The sequence below is a fragment of the Bactrocera tryoni genome, chromosome 1 (assembly GCF_016617805.1).
Source record: "Bactrocera tryoni isolate S06 chromosome 1, CSIRO_BtryS06_freeze2, whole genome shotgun sequence".
Classification (NCBI taxonomy): domain Eukaryota; kingdom Metazoa; phylum Arthropoda; class Insecta; order Diptera; family Tephritidae; genus Bactrocera; species Bactrocera tryoni.
In genome coordinates this window covers 55,095,647-55,115,475 of record NC_052499.1, presented here as the reverse complement: position 1 = coordinate 55,115,475, position 19,829 = coordinate 55,095,647, and the positions used below count along the sequence as shown (strand labels likewise).

General features: G+C 36.2%; 6 protein-coding genes and 1 pseudogene across 6 annotated transcripts; 4 read left to right on the top strand and 3 right to left on the bottom strand.

The window, feature by feature from the left end:
- Positions 1 to 238: 238 nt before the first annotated feature.
- LOC120782241 (NPC intracellular cholesterol transporter 2-like) lies at positions 239 to 3,955 on the bottom strand. Its single transcript, XM_040114409.1, has 3 exons — positions 3,807 to 3,955; positions 686 to 796; positions 239 to 610 (listed from the first exon to the last, which is right to left on the bottom strand). The coding sequence occupies exons 1-3, from the start codon at positions 3,874 to 3,876 to the stop codon at positions 324 to 326; spliced, it is 468 nt and encodes a 155-aa protein (XP_039970343.1). The 5' UTR covers positions 3,877 to 3,955; the 3' UTR covers positions 239 to 323.
- On the top strand, positions 1,045 to 1,492 carry LOC120782242 (annotated as a pseudogene).
- Positions 3,956 to 4,908: 953 nt separating the features above from the next.
- LOC120779615 (NPC intracellular cholesterol transporter 2 homolog a-like) lies at positions 4,909 to 7,011 on the bottom strand. The gene is made up of 3 exons (XM_040111964.1): positions 6,861 to 7,011; positions 5,330 to 5,440; positions 4,909 to 5,245 (listed from the first exon to the last, which is right to left on the bottom strand). Exons 1-3 carry the CDS (start codon positions 6,928 to 6,930, stop codon positions 4,965 to 4,967), a joined length of 462 nt encoding a protein of 153 aa, XP_039967898.1. The 5' UTR covers positions 6,931 to 7,011; the 3' UTR covers positions 4,909 to 4,964.
- Positions 7,012 to 10,114: 3,103 nt separating this feature from the next.
- Positions 10,115 to 10,885, top strand: LOC120781461 (NPC intracellular cholesterol transporter 2-like). Its single transcript, XM_040113684.1, has 3 exons — positions 10,115 to 10,253; positions 10,397 to 10,507; positions 10,584 to 10,885. The coding sequence occupies exons 1-3, from the start codon at positions 10,184 to 10,186 to the stop codon at positions 10,862 to 10,864; spliced, it is 462 nt and encodes a 153-aa protein (XP_039969618.1). The 5' UTR covers positions 10,115 to 10,183; the 3' UTR covers positions 10,865 to 10,885.
- Positions 10,886 to 11,169: 284 nt separating this feature from the next.
- On the top strand, positions 11,170 to 12,838 carry LOC120775984 (E3 ubiquitin-protein ligase FANCL). Its single transcript, XM_040106414.1, has 4 exons — positions 11,170 to 11,312; positions 11,375 to 11,517; positions 11,585 to 12,595; positions 12,669 to 12,838. Exons 2-4 carry the CDS (start codon positions 11,425 to 11,427, stop codon positions 12,705 to 12,707), a joined length of 1,143 nt encoding a protein of 380 aa, XP_039962348.1. The 5' UTR covers positions 11,170 to 11,312; positions 11,375 to 11,424; the 3' UTR covers positions 12,708 to 12,838.
- A 299-nt stretch (positions 12,839 to 13,137) lies between these two features.
- LOC120775975 (protein cereblon) lies at positions 13,138 to 16,165 on the bottom strand. Its single transcript, XM_040106400.1, has 7 exons — positions 16,024 to 16,165; positions 15,228 to 15,941; positions 14,617 to 15,166; positions 14,156 to 14,555; positions 13,985 to 14,087; positions 13,819 to 13,915; positions 13,138 to 13,753 (listed from the first exon to the last, which is right to left on the bottom strand). The coding sequence occupies exons 1-7, from the start codon at positions 16,043 to 16,045 to the stop codon at positions 13,546 to 13,548; spliced, it is 2,094 nt and encodes a 697-aa protein (XP_039962334.1). The 5' UTR covers positions 16,046 to 16,165; the 3' UTR covers positions 13,138 to 13,545.
- A 436-nt stretch (positions 16,166 to 16,601) lies between these two features.
- LOC120766711 (palmitoyltransferase ZDHHC16A) lies at positions 16,602 to 18,702 on the top strand. Its single transcript, XM_040092357.1, has 7 exons — positions 16,602 to 16,721; positions 16,777 to 16,906; positions 16,957 to 17,151; positions 17,204 to 17,321; positions 17,501 to 17,712; positions 17,780 to 18,108; positions 18,182 to 18,702. Exons 1-7 carry the CDS (start codon positions 16,675 to 16,677, stop codon positions 18,294 to 18,296), a joined length of 1,146 nt encoding a protein of 381 aa, XP_039948291.1. The 5' UTR covers positions 16,602 to 16,674; the 3' UTR covers positions 18,297 to 18,702.
- The last annotated feature ends 1,127 nt before the right edge of the window (positions 18,703 to 19,829 follow it).

Below are 19,829 nucleotides of genomic sequence, written 5' to 3'. Positions count from 1 at the left end.
GGTCTAAAATATTTGGACGCACATGCGATCTCTTACCGGCCTTTGGGATGAAGCAACACTAACCTGCCTTCAAGCTCCAGTAAGTTAGCCCAATCTAAGGCGGAATCAAAAATTTCCATCTACAGATAAAAACATTATTAGTGCTCAGCTTTATTGTTTCCTTTTAAAGTAAGTTGAGTGGTCCGTGCGCAATAAATTTCAAAGTCCAATTAAAAGAAAAGGTTAACTCTCCTTGAAATAAGTTATACTTATTTATTTTATTAACTACATTTAAAGAATATCAATATCCATTATTTACTAGATCTTCACACCAAATTCAAGCCTTAACTGATAGCCTTGCGTACTTTAATATCGGTGATGAAGCAAGCTACGGAGTCCTTGTTTTCATCCACCAAATTCAATTGTACCTTTACACTGATCTCTGGATAGCTGGTGTCAACGTAGAAGTTGAAGTTATATACGACATCCTCGGTATCGTAGATGGGACACATGGCGTCGTACAACAAATTACTGCACACATCGGCAACATCGTCTGGCAATGGATAGGGCACTGTCAGCCCCAAAGTGGTGGCATGGACCACACCAGTGATGGATTTGATATTATCGCGGTCTAAAATCGGCACAAATTTTATTGTTAAATTTCTCATTACTCTTCAAATCGCATTATTTGTATTTTCTCACTTACTGCCCAAGAAATGCACTTTCATTACCACCGTAGAGCCTTTGTGCACATCACATGGCGTATCTTCACAGTTCTCGATTTCAACGCTTAGTGGAAATGGCTGACCACTTTTGCCTGTAACACAAAAAAATGAGAAATCGTTAATTAGGTGAACATTTTCATCGGAGGACATTAATTTGAATTGTGTTTTCTTAGAGTTGTAGAGCAACAGACTGCTCTTTGATAGGAACGATAAAAAAACATAGGTTGGAGATTTCAAACTAATTTTGCGGTTAAAAGAAGTTCTAAATGGCTTTGCAAACTCAGATCAGACCACCATATGAAAACGGACCATTCTGCTACTAACCACGCACTTCTTCTCTTTGGCATCAAATAATGTGCGCACTTTCATCTTGGTGTCACCCGTTGAAGTCCAACGTTTGCTCGTCGGCAAGATCATCGAGCTCTTTGAACAGAAATTCTTCAAATTGGTGAACATGAAATTCACATGGGTATAAAAGGATCTTTTGAAGAAGCACTATGCCGATTTGTCTGCTCGTCCCTTCTTTTCCGGTTTGGTCAACTACATGACAACTCCGGCCCAGTGGTTCCCATTGTTTGGGACCGTTTGAATGTTGTGAAGACTGGTTGTCAAATGTTGGGTGCTAGTAACCCAGCTTACTCCATAATAACTTCTGTATCCAAGTCGGTCGTAATATTATCCACGACTCGGACGCGTTTGAATCGGCATATGAGGAAATCGCTCTTTGGTTCAATGAGAAAAAGCTGGTTTCATGGCAGCCAGCCGCTGAAAATTAGCTATATGAATGAATTCCAACTCAGGTGGCCAGCATGACGACTCGCTCATACGTTTAATGTTGAGAAGAAAGTTCTCTCGTGCAACTAAATTCCAATAAAAATAGTTTGCATAATTTAACTGCAACAAAATTGTGTTAACTTTCTAACGCAGAACTAGAAACGAAATATTTGTTGACAAGGTTGATATGCAGGCCCATTTATGGATTACTTCAAAAATAACACGATGGCCTCTTCCGATTTTTATATATGTATTTTGAACCATTTGACAGCCTTAAAAACATTTTGTCTAGAGACTTCTCATAACGTCCTCTTAATATAGTTTACGCCAATTTATGGTGATCGTGTGCACAAATTCGGCTACAGTGCGCTGAATGTTGTCTTCCGGCTCCTCAAGCGTTTCTAGTTATTTAGCGCAAGCCTTTGATGTAACATGCTTCCAGAGAATATAATCTAGAGGCGTTAAATCGCATGACCTTGACGGACACTTAACTTGGCCATTTCGCGAAATTAACGAGTCGCTAATCTTCGCACGCTGTGTCCATGTTTAGACCCGAAACATGAGGCGCCACATCGTCTTGTTGGATATAGAGATAGTCCGCGTCTATATCACCAAATTCCGGGGAAAAAACAAATTCTAAACATCGTGTTATAACGCTCACTATTGGTGGCAACGACATTTCCTAGCTCATTACGGAAGAAATAAGTACGCTGATGCCGCCAAACCAAATGGTAAATTTTTTGGAAATGCAATTGCGTTTCCTGAATGATTTGAGGACTTGACTCACACCTATAGCGACGATTTTCTTTGTTGACGAAGCCATTAAGCCAGAATTGGGCTCCATTTGAGAAGATGAAGATTTGCGCAAAGCGCTCTCACGGTAGCCGCTGGAGAACATGATTTTCGTAATAATCGTGGACAATTTCCAAGCGTTCTATCGAAGTAAAACATGGCATGATAAATAACAAACCTCACTTAATACACTGAAAAAATTTGTTGCTAATCTGTAAACTAAAATGGCCGCCATGAGCGGTCAAAATCACGGTTCGCTATTGGTAGACGCCGTACATGTAACTCCCTGAAAATTTATTTATTTTTTCAATACTCATAGTTTTGTACTTTGTAACACCTAGTGTAAAACGTCAGAGACCCTCTAAAAAATATATATAAATGATCAGCATGACGAGCTGAGTCCTTTCGTTTTTGAGATATCGATCTGAAATTTTGCTGGCATTCTTCTCTCTTCAAGATGCTGCTCATATGTCCAAACCACCCATATTGGATCACTACACCATATATATAGCTGCCAAACAAACAGAGTAATCTGAATCACGTGCTTGTACAGAAAACTTCTTGATTTGTCGAGATATCTTCACGAAATTTTGAATGATCTAAGGCAATAATGCAATCTAAGGATCAGCGGTCCTAATACCCTTTTATTCTGTAATAAATGCACCGGTGAAGGCTATTATAGCTTCGGTGCAACCGAAAGTAACATTTTTTTTAGTTACTATTCGTCAAAGGCCGAACTTTAACTATATTTAATGAAATCGGAATTTAAAATTAGGTGTCAAATGACACTGTCTTAGCGGAGACGATATTAAATTTGTCAGCTGCTCTTAAAGAAAGACCACGGAAGTGCCTATTATTAAATTTGAGTACACATACAAATATACACAAAACACCAAGAGAGCCTAAGCGATAAAGGTCTTTTTGCTGTCTACGAGACGATTAGTAGATTAGTAAATAGATTAGCGATAATTGATTTATGGTATTACGGTGTTTTATGATATGTATATGATTATGTAATTGTAAATAACAGAAGTCGGTGCCATGTAATTATTACAAATATTTCACCAATTAGTTCGTTTGATTAGAACAACAACAAGTGATTTTATATTTTTCTTAGATAACAAATAAAATAATTTAAATTAGCAATAATTTGGGTCACGTTTAGGCTAGACTTTTTATTACTGTATTTTTTAAACTACAGTGGAAAAAATATTGAACATAAATGGCTTGTACTGGTAGGTACAAGGGTAGGGTAGGTCGATTCGCCACTCTTCCATATCTCTTCCGAATCGATTTTCAATTGACGATAAATGTATCTTTACAAATTTTGGTATGATGCCATCTCCGAAGAAATTGTTTAGATCGGATCACTATAGCATACAACTGCCATACAAATTAACCGATCAAACTCAAGTTCTTGTAAAGAACATTTTACATCTAGAAAGGGTATTATAGCTTCTATGCTACCGACGTTAACGTTTTCCTTGTTTTTTTTTTATTATCAGGCACTGGTTTCCTTGCTAACAATGCACTTACACTGAGACACTTTAGTCGCCGCTGCAGTGGCGACCAAAAGCGCGAAACACATAACTGTCAAACGGCACATCCTCAATGAATTCTTCAAAGAAACTTAAATTAAATTTTTTTGTTTTGAAATAAAATCCAACGACGTAGTACCAACTCTACGGTAATACCAACTCTATATGACGCAAGGTCCAGGTATTTACACTACTTAAATACTTCAAAATACCTCAGTACGTTTCAAATAAAAGAATTAGTCATAAATACAATAGAAACTTATGGAAGTCTTTAAATTTGCGTCCACTTGGGCGCTAGTTTTGAAGACTTATTAAAAGGTTGCAGGTGTTTCAGCAGCACTTATCAGCGTAATCCATAATTCACGGCATACGGTAGCGGGTGATAAGCTTGTTGCTTAATAATCACTATTAGGGTTGTGCAGTGACCTTTTAAATAATACTAAATTTAAATATTTGAACTTTAAGTTAAAAAGAAACTTGATTAAAATTATTATTTTTGTATACATGAAAAATACACCTTTTTCAAAAAATTCTCTATTTTCTTTAACTATAAAATATCAACGGCTTTAACCAGAATTTTAAATGTAATGAAATGTGTAACATATATGTATAACTACATACTAATTGTATACACTATGAGGTTAGGTTAGGGTAATCTGGTAGGCCACAGAATACAGACCAGTTTGGTCCTTTGCGATACCAGATGGAGTTCACTTGTTAAGTCCAAGAGGAGTAGTCATCGTTTAGGATACCTGCGCTTGACGCGAATTTGAACAGACTCTGCGGCCTCACCGTCGATACCTAGTGTATCGTAGTGTGGGAACCCCAGATGCTTACAGCGTAGTCTTGCCACTGCGGAACAAGTGCACAAGCGATGCTCCATTGCTTCCCTAGTGTCCTACGCTAGGCATTTCCTGCAGTCATTTCGATATTTCAGCCCCAACTTGCTGGCGTGTGTCGCCACTATTAAGTTCAAGATGAAATTTCGTTATTTCTTTACTATGAAAAACCAACAAACAAGCTTCAAAATTTGTATTTCAAATCACTACAATTATTTTTTAGCAATTGTGTGTATATTTTATTATTAACTACTATTTACATATTTTTTCATGAATAAAAGTCTGCACATTTTCTATATTTCCAGTTCATTTTCAACTTAAGATTTCTGCACCTTAATATCGGTAACGAAACAGGCCACGGATTGCTTGTCCTCATCAACCAAATCCAATTCCACTTTCACACTAACTTCTGGGTAAGAGGGATCAATGTAGAAGTTGAAGTTGTATACGACATCCTCGGACTCATCGATGGGGCAAGAGGCACCATTCAACAAATTGCGACAGACATCGGCAACATCGTCGGGCAATGGGTAGGGCACTGTCAGCCCCAAAGCGGTGGCATGAACCACCCCCTTGATAGATTTGATATTATCGCGTGCTAAAATATTCAGAAATACATACATATGTAAATACAATTTTCGAAAATCTTTTCAGGTAATAATAGTTGTCATCTTCCACTCACTGCCCACGAAGTTGACTTTCATGACCGCTGTACTGCCCTTGACCACATTGCAGGGCATGGTCGCACATCCCTCGATTTCAACGCTCAAAGGGAAAGGTCTATCATTTTTGCCTGAAATGTAGAGTAGTTTAGTAATATTTGAATTGTTTGAAAGTTTAAGGCGAAATGTGTGTATTGGCGAAAAGATCGTGCCTAAAAATATGTTTGCGAAATACATTTTCGTATTATCTTATTAGCATAACGGTGCTTCGAGTCTCGTTTACTAGCGTTTCTGTGGCGATAAGGTCAATTAGAAGTGGCGAAAATGTTAAAGACTTAAAGAGTTAAAGATTAATGCTAATTTCGAAGGATGGTAATTAAATTCATTTTTTGAAAAATATTTTTTTTTGAGAAATTAATTTTGTTTTTTGAAAAAATATTTTTTTTTGAAATTTATTTTTTTAAATTTTTTTTTGAAAATATTTTTTTTGAAAAATATTTTTTTGAGTTCTATTTTTTTTTTTGAAAAATATTTTTTTTTTGGCTTAAATTAATTTTATTTTGAAAAATTATTTTTTTTGTAGATTTTAAAATTTTTAGAAAAAAATTTCTTAAAATATGCTACAAACTAAGAGCACGCTTTAACAGCCGTTACAATTTCATTTCAAGGTCTAAAACCCAGCAGCCCGATAATTACACTAATCAACAAATCTCAAGCTTAAATTTGCTACCGGTATTTCATGTGCCCTGTTCTCAAATTTGAGTTCAAAAATGCTCCATCACGTACCGCTATTTTTATCGTTTTAGTAAATGGTGATGGTTTTACACCCGCACACCTGCATTACAACACAAAAAATCCTACGTGTTACGAAATTTGTATTATAATTTTTTTTAGTAACTAAAAATTATCAAGATATCAGCCGCAAAATAACTGTAAACGGATTTCAAAAAATAGATTTTTTTTATTGTCTCATTAAATTCTACAATATCCCTAGAATATTGTGCTAAATTTTCAAGTTGATCCGAGTAATGGTTTCGGAGATACAGGCTTGAGAACTTGTCCGCTCGAGGCTAGCTAGGCTAAGTGCGCCGTCTTTGAACGCGTTTTTCTCGAAACTGTGTTTTTGAAGTCGGTTGCCAAGATTTCTCGAGAGCTTCCTAACCGATCTTCATAAAATTTTAAACAGATCTTTGAGATGTAATTCTTAAAAACTTAGATGAAGGCTTTTTTCGATTACAACTATTTGACAAAAAAAAAATATCTGGAACTTTTCACTAAAATTTTCATTTTTTTGTAAAACTTTCTGCCAAAAACCCAATTTTCAGTTTTATTCCTTCGTCCAAGTTCTATGCCAAGGTTTTAACTAAAACACTTATTTTTTCACTTTAGATGATCCTGCAAAGTGGTTACCGGAAATTGCGTTGCAATGGCCGAGTTAAAAATATTTTTTTCCAAAAATTTCAGAATTTCTTTGTTAATAGGGTTTGTTCGAAAAAAGGCTGTTTTTATCCTAGGAAACCCATGTAACCCCTTAAATAAAATTTCACTTACATTGTCTCACATTCGTGGCCGAAACCGAGACTAAGAAAAGCGCCAAGCACAAAACAGTTAAACGAAACATTTTGCCTTTCAATTAAAATTGAATTTATATTTAGAAATCTATTTCTTTTAACACTGAGTGTTCCGTAGTAGTACTCCCCACGAAGTATCAACTGTGTCTGATGTTTAACTGTCCAAATAACGGTCTTTAAATAGTGAAGGCGACTCAGTGCGGTTTCTCAATCAACACCGCAGTTGCAGGTGTTTGACCATTTGTTATAAGAATCTTCGAGTAAACGAGCAGGTGTTCCGTAGGCTTATCGGTGTAAACTAACGCAATAGCCCATTGAAGGAAATGAATAAGCACCGCGGCATTATATTTAGCAACAAGTGTTGTTTATTTACTATAAAATACTGATTTATGATTTATGATTGAATTTCTTCGGAAATAACCATTGTCTTTACAGTTGTGGGCCTATCTTAAGTTTTTATTTATCACTTAAATATTATTTAAGATAAGAAAATAACAGAGGATATTGTTGCAATGCTGATTGTAAGATATACATAAGTCGAAGATGATGAACCTGGAGAATATATGTACTATATATTTGAGTTTTCTTTATAACTTGAATAGGGTTTATTAATCTTATAACGAGACTTGTAACGCCCAAAAGGAAACGTATTAGAAACCACAAAAAGATATACATAAATGATTACCACGACCAGCTTAGTCGATTGTGTCATTTCCGTTTGCCGCCTGTCTGTCTGCATGTACATGAGCCAGTCTCTCAGCTTTGGAGATATCGATCTGAAATTTTGCACACAACCTTTCATCCCCAGGAAGCTGCTCATTTATCGGAACCGCCAATAGCGGACACTATAGCACATATGTATCTGCGTTACAAACTGAACGATCGGAATCAAGTTCTTGTAAGGAATCTTTCGTATTTGTGATGAGTATTATAGCTTCGGTGCAACCAAAGCCAACATTTTCTCTTCTTTTCATTTATTTTTGTTTTTGACAATATTTTATTTGCATTATGTTAGGTTAGGCGCTTAATTTCCACTCCCGCCAACTCCAGCTCGGTGGGATGTCTGAAGGTATGCGCTCCCATGTGCTTAAGTCTTGACCTCCCAAACGCGAGACAGCCAAGAAGGAAGTGTTGAGAAGTTTCCATCTCACCTTTTTCCATACAGCATGTGCAGATGGAGTCTGGTAGGATTCCCAAACTTATAGTATGGACCCCTCAAGCTCATCAATGCTCTCGAAGATTATTGGTGAACTCTTGCTTTCTAAATAATCTTACAAAAAGTCAGTCAGCAGCTTATTATTATCGAACTTTTTGAGCAAAATGTGTTCTGTCAAAGATCGTTCAATTATGTGTTCCATTTCTGCTTCGAAATTTGTTCTTTATCAGCTTTCAACGCGATAGTTAAGTTTCCGAAAATGTTGACGAGTTCCTTGGTTAAATATAATCATCATGGGCCATTTAATAAAAAATTTTGGTATTTTCTATAAATATACTACCAATGATAATTATTTCAATTAGTAACAAGATGAAATTATCTAAAGGACAGCTCGGAGAACTAAATAATTTTTTAACATATAAACATAACAGTTTGCTCTCATAAAGGGAGCGGTAGATCTACTGCTTCGGAGTGCAGCCTCCTTTAATGAAGTGAGTATCCCCTCCGATAGCAGGGCGCTCTGGCCTGGCATACTTAGCACAAAGGGACTCGATCACATTGAAAGTGGTCACTAGCCGTGCGTTCAAGACCAGTTAAGGACTGCGTAACGACGCTTTTAATGGTGTCGAGTCACTTTATGATAAGACTACAGCGCAATGGCAGTTATATAGGTGGGGAGCTTGGTCAGTACTGAACTACCATAAATACTTGCGCTGTCACAAGATCCTTTTGACCCAAGATGAATCGCAAAATGTCTAATGAACACTATGCTAGCAGTAAAGCTGGCCTAATTGTAGGGATTCTAACTTGGTCTCCACACAAAAAGTTTGAAAAACTTACAGGAATACCAGTTATAGAAGCTTTTTCGAAGAAAACTTGGTAGAAATATCTCAACACTTCTTTCTTGATTGTTCCGTGCTCACAGTTGCAGACAGCTAGTTAGCCGAAGGGGAAATATAAAACGCCTAAGCAGATTTTTATTAGTCTCAAGGCTCATTGACAACTTATATGGTAAGATCGGACTACAGAGTTTTATATTGGGCTTTGGAAACGACTATGTAAGTAGTTCAAGTGCGATACCCATCTTGAGGATGAGGTGGCCCTTCTGGCCACAAAAGTGTATACTGGACATTTATAAGACCATCGACATTGACCTTTTAAGAAGAAGAGGAAAAGATGAAACTTTGTTTTAGATTACATAAATTTAGGGCCCCGATCGAATCGTCTTGAATCGCCTTGAAATCCAACGCATTCCTGCCAGCAGGTGCTACTTTGGACTGAGTAGGTAATTAAAAAGTAAAGTCCTCTCTCGACGAACAAAGACCAAACTCTGGAAGTCCCTCATCATTATCGTCCTGCTATATTGTGTAGAGGTATAGACGGCATCGACAATAACAACATCTGATGACTTAGCCTTAGAAGTGTTGGTGAGAAACGTTTTGCGGAAAATTCATTGTTCTTGGCCATTGGTAACGGAGAGTATCAGTTGATGGAACGACGAGCTTTATAGAATATATGGCGGCATTTACTTAGTGCATCGAATCAAGAGACAGCGGCTATGCTGGATAGGTTACGTTGTCCGGATGGAAGAGAACACTCCAATTTTGAAGGTTTTCGATTCAGTACGAGCCGGTGGAAGCAGGGGAAGAGGAAAACCTCCAATCCGTTTGAGGAATCAGGTGGAGAAGGACCTAGCTGCACTTGGTAGAACAAATTGACGCCGAATTATGAAAAGTAAAACGACAGGTGCGCTGTTGATAAGCGGTGTCTACGACAGTAAAAAAGAAGAAGATTGAATCATAAATCAGGTTTATATAATAAATAAACTGTTAACAATGGAAAACTATTACATATTCAGTTTAAGTCGCTGGCCAAATGCTTATCACTTGTTTTCCAATAATTTGTTATTAATTTACACCGATAAATTCGAGGGAACACCTGCATGTTTACTAGAAGAATCTTTTAACAGATAGCCAACACCTGCAACCATGGAACTAAAACGCTGATTCAGAAACCACACTCAGTCGCCTGCACTATTTAAAGGCCGTTATTTGGACGGTTAGTTATCAGTTGCAGTTCATACCTCTTGAAGAGTTACTACTTGTACTACAGAACACTCAGTGTTTCACTTTTAATTAAAAGGAAAAATGTTTCGTTTAACTGTTGCGTGTTTGGCGCTTTTCTTAGCCTCGGTTTCGACCACGAATGTGAGACAATGTAAGTGAAATTTAATTGAATAATCATCGAGAAGGAGGGTCTTAGTCCTTAATGCATTCAGATATCATTATCTCTTCCAGTATACACATATATCCTTAAAGTTATAAACAATTCAGATATTATTAAAATATTCTGCCTTTCAGGCACAAACGGTAGACCTTTCCCTTTGAGCGTTGAAATCGAGGGTTGTGCGACCATGCCCTGCAATGTGGTCAAGGGCAGTACAGCGGTCATGAAAGTCAACTTCGTGGGCAGTAAGTGCAATATGGCAAATATTATTGCCTGAAAATATTTTTGAAAATTGTATTTATGTATATCTGTATGTTTTAGCACGCGATAATATCAAATCCATCAATAGTGTGGTCCATGCCACTGCTTTGGGGCTGACAACGCCCTATCCATTGCCCGACGATGTTGCCGATGTTTGTCGCAATTTGTTGCACGGTGCCTCATGCCCCATCGATGAGTCCGAGGATGTGGTTTACAACTTCAATTTCTACATTGATCCCTCTTACCCAGAAGTCAGTGTAAAAGTCGAATTGGATTTGGTTGATGAAGACAAGCAATCCGTGGCTTGTTTCGTTACCGATATTAAGGTGCAAAAATATTAAGATGAAAATGGACTATAAAAAGATTGAAAAACTTAAGTTAAAATTCTTAATTTTTGCTTTAATAAACCATTTATAAATTGTTAATAAAAATGAAATTGTTGAACATTTTTTTATAAAGAGTTATAAGGATTTTAAAATATATATTCAGAAATGTAATTATAAACTTTATAGACATATCATTTTGCTGCTCTTACCCTGATAAATAACCTCTAAGCCATTCTATGAAGTAATAATAAAAATTGAATATGTAAATTTATATATACATATGTATATACATGTAGTAACATAACATTGGTACGATTTTGTACCGAGGTTCAAAAATATACCAAAAAAGGTTGAATCTTACTATTTAAAAATATGCTTAGTACTCTGGCAACGCTAAGTTCTGAAGGTCTAATAAATTTGAAGCGCGAACATTTCCAATTTAATACATTTTGTAAATAATCAGGTAATTGATAACAAAAAATCATATTACAATTAAAAATTGTAGTAAAGATCGCTTTACCATAGACTTACCACGCCATAAAACTACCTGAAATTATATCGAATTGAGCAATGCGATGACAGAATCCGGAGAATGGGATGATTTTCTTTTGCGCTATCCCGGTATAATTGTAAGTGGTTCCAATGCCAGAGGGACTGTAAAACTAAACGTATGTAATGTTGCAAATTAATAACGAATTTAAATACATAATGTTGCAATGTTAATGTTGTTTTTAGGGCAAGTGGTACCGTTTAAAAGTGATGTGTCCACATTTCCCTAAACTACAGGAAGCGCGTCTGGAATTATTGCTGCCACAGCAAGTTAAATTTACAAAAATTAAAAAAGAAGATTTAGAAGCTGATTGGACCTTGTATGATTTAATGGAGCACCTGCCACAACTACAACTAAAGTACAGCGATACAGCCAACCCAAACGCCAAAAGCTTAGAAATAACAGATTCCAACATTTATAGCGAAATAGCCGCACTCTACGCACCACAAGATTATCAATTAGAGCTAAATGACGCTTGTAGTTTACTGCGCTTCTCCAAATTCGCGGGGTACGAACGACATTATTTACAAGTAGTACTGCCAACACTACGAATAACTGAACATAGTCTACCCGACTGTGTGCCATGGGAGGAGCAACTGCAGAAATATGAGAACCTAACCGCAATGGTGCAACAATTCCGCAACTATCTGCAAGATTTACGGCCGTTTTATGAAAATTTCGCCGATATTGATGAGCTATGCTATGTTGTGCAGCCAAAGCCGCCAGTTTCGACCAAGCATAATTGGCGTTTATTTGTGTTACGTGAGCGTGTCTTTATCAAATTAGTGCTTTCCGATCCCTTTGCACCGATTGGTTCCATGTCAGTGCAGATAATAGGACCAACGCAGGCTGTCGAAGAGTTGAGGCGTACGTTAAGTGATGGCCTGAGCGAATGGGATGTTGAGCTGGATATACATAAGAACTTGTTACGTATTTTCGACATCTGCTATTTTCCTATGCCGCCCGGCAGTGGCTGGATGGAAGTAGATGGTGAAGTTAATACCACAGAGCAAAAATTTTGCAATATCTGTTACTCATATCAACTAGAGGAAGGTGAAATTCCAATTGTCTCATGCGATAATCTACAATGTACGCTGGTATATCATGCGGCCTGCTTGAAGGAGTGGTTCAACACGCTCACTGATGGGTTGGACTTTCTGAGTGTCTCTTTTGGCACTTGCCCCTTTTGCAAAACTGTAAGTTTTAATTGGATTTACATATTTCAAATGCGAATTATTCTAAGACTTCATTACTTTTTCCCCTCCCCAGAAACTTTCAACATCTTTCGCTGAATTATTGACAAATTAATTTTTAATAATTTTCGAGTAATCTATTAGTTTAGATACAGTAAGTTAATATGTATACAATACACGACTGTAATTACCGTCAGAGTTTGCACATCAATTCAACAAATATGCTAACGAGTAAGCTTAAACAAATTAGTGTTTTTCTTTTAATAATTTTGGTTTTTTATTCATGACTAATAAGTTGCTGCACTTTATTAATGCAAATCGCTAGAAACTTTTCATATTACTCCAGTTTTAACTTTGAAAAAAAATTATGAGTTTTAAAACATATAAAAACAAATCGCAATGACGTTAAAAATTAACGCAGTCACTTGCCAACAAAAACTCAGCGCAGTTTGTGTTAGCAAAAATGGTCATTGCACTGTAATTTCAATACACATGTCACACACATTAAAATCTCACAATGTAGTAGTTTAATATGCAAATTTAAGTCCAGATCCATACATATTTGGATGTTTCTTAAAATTTTAATTCAAAGTGAAAATCAATTTCCATTCACTCTTGTTCTAGAAAGCATTCCTCTTGAAGTTACTAATTCGTTTTCTCGCTACTCGCTGCAAAATCTCGCGATCAAATTGGCCGATGAGTATAATTTTTAATTCTATACGAACATTAGCACCGCTTAAATATGTATATAGACAATTTTATATAATTCTGGGTGAAACGTTTTACTTGTCTTTAATTGTTTGGCAATCCATATGCGACACATCACTAAACACATAGGGTCATACCAAATCTATAACATTGAGTTCATTTTCTTGCGGTTGCTGTGGGCGATTAACGCGCCTCATGCCGCAACAGTTGCAATTGCAATTTAAACGCTTCACCGCTCGCCAAATTCATTGCATCTCGCGACGCACCAATCTCATCAAGCTTTGAAAGACAGCTGCACGTGTATTGGTGTTTTCCGGTGTTGGTGAGCTAATGCGTACGCTAGAGCTGGATATGCCAAAGAATGATTTCGGCACTAAATTCGGTTCGAGCGCCTTGAATTTCCAACCAATGTGACGAGAGCAAATTTTACAGACAATAATGTGCCATTCATAACTGTAATTAAAATTTTAGCGAAAATCATATTTAAAAATAAATAATATACAGTTCAGTTGACTTACCCAGGGAACCAACTGAATTTCGAGGATGGCTGACCACTATATGTAATTGCATCCGGTAAGAGTTGATAGACGGTGTTCGTTTCATGTATATAACCAGCTACAATAAAGATTAAAAAATAAGATATATTAAAATATATTATATTTAAATCCATTTTTCCATTCATACCCGAATTGCAGTATTGTGTTTGCACGCCATGCTTTGACATTGCGAACAGTTGTTGACAATTTGCAATGCGATTACCACAATAACGGCAGGTAAACACCGAATCCTATATTCGAGTAAAACAAAAATATAAATTGAGGTAAATTTAAAAAATGCCAAGTCAATGCAACCTACATCTGTAAATGTGTCCGATATGAGTTTCATGCGTATATTAACCGAATCGGTCAAAAATATGGTCTTCATTAGACTATCAGACAAATGCAGATTACGCACCAACCAAAATGATAACTGTGTTGGGTCAGTGGGCATTGTGTCAATCTTGTGCTGTGCCAATTGAGAACGCGCTTTTTCCACTATGGCCGTAATGCTGTAGTAGTCATAAATATGTGTTGGCCAGGCGGTTGTGGCTGCTTGATAACGTTTATAGGTTTCGCGCATGGAGTTTATATCACGAAATCGATTTAGTGAACCCATATCAATGCATTGTAGTGGTTCACGTAGATAAATTTCGGGAAGTATTCTAACTTTGCCGTACACCTTGAATTGTGGATGGGCAGCTATAAATGATAGGGGACTGCAAATAAAATTTAACTATATGAAATAGAACAACAATAGTAAGTGTTACACTGACTTACCCAGTTATTTGACTTCCTTTAGTGACAAAACGTTGTAAAGCTCGTGATTTGATTAGTGTGTTGCCACGTTCATCTGTTCCTTTTTCATAAATTTGACAAGTGACGCCATAAAAGTTATCATCCATATCTTCGCTGTTGCAGAGTGTGGGAAAACAAACGCCAAAAAGTAAACCGTTTTGTGCGCTCATATCAGACTCGATAATTGAACCGGAGATCATAAAGGGCAGCACTTCGCCGGGAAATAATATATGCTGATGCATGAAAAGCATTAAGTTGTATTGTTGTCCCACTTCCAAATAATGTACACCTGACACGCGATCCATATTCTCTCCTAAATATGAATGTTCAGCTGGTAAGCTCGTGTCAAAGCTTACAGGATTTTCAGGTTCGGGCTCTTCAATTTCCACTTCGTTGTTTTCAGTTTCAATGCGTCGACGTTCTCTATTGTGTTCCATTGTAAAGAAAGCGCTTCGCAACCGTTGCATGAAATTTTCCCCGCCGCGTCTATTTTGTACAAGCATTTCACTAAAGGCAGCGCGCATTTGATCATCTGAAATGAAAACAAAATTTAGAAAACCTCACATACTAATTAAATAGAAAAATTTACTAACCATCAAAAACAGCATCTGGTGAAGTTGAAGCATCATCCGATATGTCCTCCAGCATTAAGTTATCCTCACCCTCATAATCAGCTATTGGCTGATCATCATCATCCACGCCTTGTTCGCCCATTTCGTCGTCTTCTAATAGTGGTTCGATTAGTGGTGAGGGATCAAAACGTATTTCGTCGTTACTTTCATCTTCATTCTCATTATTATTTTGAACAACCTCGTCTAACGATATATCATCTGCTTCAACCTCTTGCTGTGCCTCAGCGTTTGCAAGGCTTTGCTGTTGGTCAGCTTCAATTTCCATATTGGTAGCTACTGGAGCGGCCGTTATGTTATTGTCTATTATTTGCACATCTTCTTGTAAGTTAATTTCTTCCTGGTTTGAAGAGATCGCGTCCTCATTTGAAGCAATAGGTGTTGTATTAGCATCCGGTGGCTGCAAGTCGCACTCCGTGTCTGGTTGTGTATTGGAAGTAATGTTTGGTACATTTTCGTTTGTCGATATTATTACGGACGGCTGTTCAGCAACTGCGTTTACTGTTTCTGTTGCATCTGTTTCAACACTACTATTTGCATGCGGTTTTGGCGTCGATTCTAGGGAAGCCCCACCATTTCGGCCTTCACTTGGTGGCATAGCTTCAGCATTTTCATTAATATTTATAGCAGTGATTTCAGTAGTTTGGTCACCCACCGCACCTTCCATATTTGATGTTCCTAAATAAAAGAACAACGTAGGGCAAGTTAATTGCAGATTTAAATCTTTCTGTCTTCGTCAATTTAAGGTGAGATCTAATACCTGTAGCTGCTTGTAGATCCATTTATGTTTACTTCCACCAAATATGAATTATTTGTATTTAGCAATCTTTTGCATTACTGATTCCATAAAAATTCTTCACTGTTTTCGTTTTTGCATTTCTTCTTCTTCCTGTGGTGGTGTTAAACACACCACAAGTAAATATATGTATGTGCGTTTGTTAAAATGCTCCTAATTTGAAATTTACAAAAAAATTGTGTTAATCTGGTTCTAATGTCTGTCTGCTGCAAATCTGTAAATCATTTTAGTATATTTTCGAAAGCATTGAAAGGCATTTTTTAAATTATCACGTTTTGTTATATGAAACATGAATATGGTTTTTGTCACTGTATGAAGATTTCAACACATTTAAGTGATGCCCAAGTGTCAGTAGCAATTTTGTTAAATAAATCTTTAATTTTTATTAATATTTTTAATAAGCAAGTAAATTTCTAAAATTTTGTTAAATGCAATTATATTTCTTGATATAATAACATGCAGCATTATTTTAATTTCAATTTTTTAGAAGTTACTCTATCTGAACCCGTTTGTCTCGAATCAGCTGTTTATTGTTTATGATAACAGAATAGTAGAAAATTGCTATGAGGAACTGAATCGGCATAAGTAAATTCTGAATTTTGATGTTACTAAAAAATGACTCGCTTTAAGTGGCGCTACAGTAGTGAATTAAAGAAATTATAGTAAGTGATAAATGTATAAAAATCAAGTACATAAAAAACATATTTGCGTTTTCAGCACTAGATATCGTGCTCGTTGGAGCTATGCAAAGATATGGTTCCGCCGACTCATCACCGAATTCGATTCAGATACATGTTTGGAACCAATGTTCTGGTTCGTCGATAACTATACACATTTGTTAGGACCAGTGAGTGTCCGTTGACCTATCATTTGATATATATTAATTTGTTTATTTAGTTTTTCATATTCGCTGTATCGGGATTGACAATTGCTGTAGTGGTGATTGCCTATTGGATTGGTTTACCGTTTTGGTGGGAAAAAAGTCCCAAAGCTACTGTGTTTTTACTTATTATTGGCAATTGGCTACTGCTTAATGTCATTTTCCACTATGTAATGGGCGTAATTACACCACCCGGTGAGCCCCCACAAATTGTAAGTAACATTTTTAAATATTTGTGGATTTTTTTAGCTTGTGGTATTGCAGAGTGATGGATCCTTCGAGGTGCGCAAGATTTGTAAAAAATGTCATTTACCGAAAGCACCGCGTACACACCATTGCTCCATTTGCAACAAATGTGTACTGAAAATGGACCATCACTGCCGTAAGTATTTCATAGCGTTATACAGGTACTAACTGAGCTTCGTTTAAAAAATAAAATAAATATTTGATGTCCTATTGGAATTAATTGTAGCTTGGTGCTTAGTGTTTATATTCGAAAAAAAATGTATACATAATTTTCCTAGACTCGCTGTTATGTTCAAACGTACATATTTCTTTCAGCGTGGCTGAATAATTGCGTAGGCTTCTTCAATCATCGCTACTTCTTCCTTTATATGGCCTACACCACTCTCGGTTGTCTCTTCCTAATAGTTTTTGGCTTTGAACTCGGCTATAAACATGTATGGCTAGATCATGGTGATAGTTGGATAGAATCGGAACCATTAGAAGGCCAACCAGTTAAATTCAATTTAAGCGGACACATTATACCAGTGGTAAAACATTAATTTTATATTTTTATTTTTTAACTTTACGCATCGTTAAATTTTCCACGAATTGCAGACTCATGCGCACGAGTACGATGATGACATACTGTTGCCTGCCAAGCATGCACTGCCCACACCGCCTACCTCAGACGATGGCACATACACAATGGGGAGGCGACGTGCTATAATATTTATGGCCACTACGAATGTAACTGCTGTACTGGCGCTGGGTGCACTCACCATATGGCATGCCAAATTGATAACACGCGGTGAAACTAGCATTGAGGCGCTAATAAATCAAGAGGAAACCGAACGTTTGCTTAAAGAAAATAAAATTTACGTTAATCCATATAATTTTGGTGCGCGTAAAAATTGGAAATTATTTTTGGGCTTGGTGCGTGGACGGTAAGTAATGTGTGCTTTTGCGCAAAAGCTTTAAAATTTGTAATTAACATGGTAATTTAAACTTACTTTGTAGAACGTTTTGGCGTAGCGTTTTACTGCCATCATGGCATAAGCCTGAAGGTAACGGTTTAACTTTTCATACGGTGCATGATGAGCGCGTGTATTTATCAACCGACGAATGGCCATAACAACATGTGAATGCTGGCGAAAATAACGCGGCACAATGCCATGCCATTGTAGTTACCAAATAAAAGTGTTGACTTTATTCATTTTAAAGTGAGGTGCAGTTGCTAGCAAGCCTCAAATTTGTTTTTTGTATTTTATATTTCAAATGTACTGTGCAAGCTTATATTAGGCTTGTCACTAAGCTGAATTAGCAGTATTTAAAAGACATTGTAGTAAATTTAAAATCAAAATGTGGTATTAAATTAATTATAATATTAAGTCTATAGTATAATGTCATATTCTAAGACAACTTGAAGCACTTTGTATTTATTTTAGCTCACGCTCTCTGTCATTATCTTTACATATACAGTGTTGTAACTCATACTTACTATTTTAAAGGCAATCAATAAAGCAAATTTTTTATCTAAAGGTTGGAAATTCTCCTTTCAATAGCGTAACACAATTTAATTTAGTTAAATACGTTAATTATTAATTTGATTTTTTATTATTTTTCAGCAATTATTTTATTATTATTATATTTTTATTATTTTGGTTTTATTATTTTTTTTTAGTATTAATTTTATTTTTCTACGCACATTTTTTCTAGTAATATGTTTTTTTTATTTTAAATTTTTATTTTATTTTTATTTTTATTTTTTTATTTTTTATTTTATTTTTTTTTTATTTATTTTTATTTTTTTTTTTTTATTTTTTATTTTTGATTTTTTTTTGGTTTTTAAAGCAAAATTTCTATTTAAAGTTTGATAATCTTCTCTTTATTACTTATGTATTTTATTATTATTATTTATTTATTATTATGGTTTCTATGTATTATTATTTTTTTAGCAATAATTTTTTATTTTATTTTTATACTTATTAACTTTTTTTTGTCTATCATCATATTTTATATTTATTTTGATGTTTTCTTTAATACATATTTTTTTTTTTTTGTTTTTATGCTCTGAACAGGGTACGTTAAGTTTGCCACTAAGTTAGTAAAACCCGGAAGAAAACGTCGGAGACTCTACAAAATATATGCTTAAATGATCAACTTGACGTGCTGATGAACGTGGATTTAGCCACGTCCGTCTGCCTTCATATACTTGCGGATATCTTCACAAAATTTGTTACCGGTTATTGTTGTTGTTGTTATTGAAAAGGTTATAATATAAGTTGTTGTCGAGGTCGTCAAACGGTAAGCCCAGGAAACGACTAGGTCGGTTCATAGGGAGAGTTGTGTCAGATGTGTTGAGTGGCTATGGTCGTGCGGGGCCTCATGGCACGTTGGATATACATATATTTGATATGTTAGGGTCTATTCTGGATAAGTAGGAGTTTAAACTGCTGCAATGTTCAGAACAAAGTTGCGGAAGGATCACTCTCGTTTCTCGCGGTAACTCGAGCGCTTCGTCTGCAATGGGTGGTGGTTTTACTCCAAGAACGCCATTCAGTGAGGGGGAGTCGGGAAAGATGTTTGTGGCTCCACTGTGAATGACCGTCAGTGCTTGTCGGAAGTTAGTTGCGTCCGAAGTCTAGTCAGCGTATTGTTTGAGGTC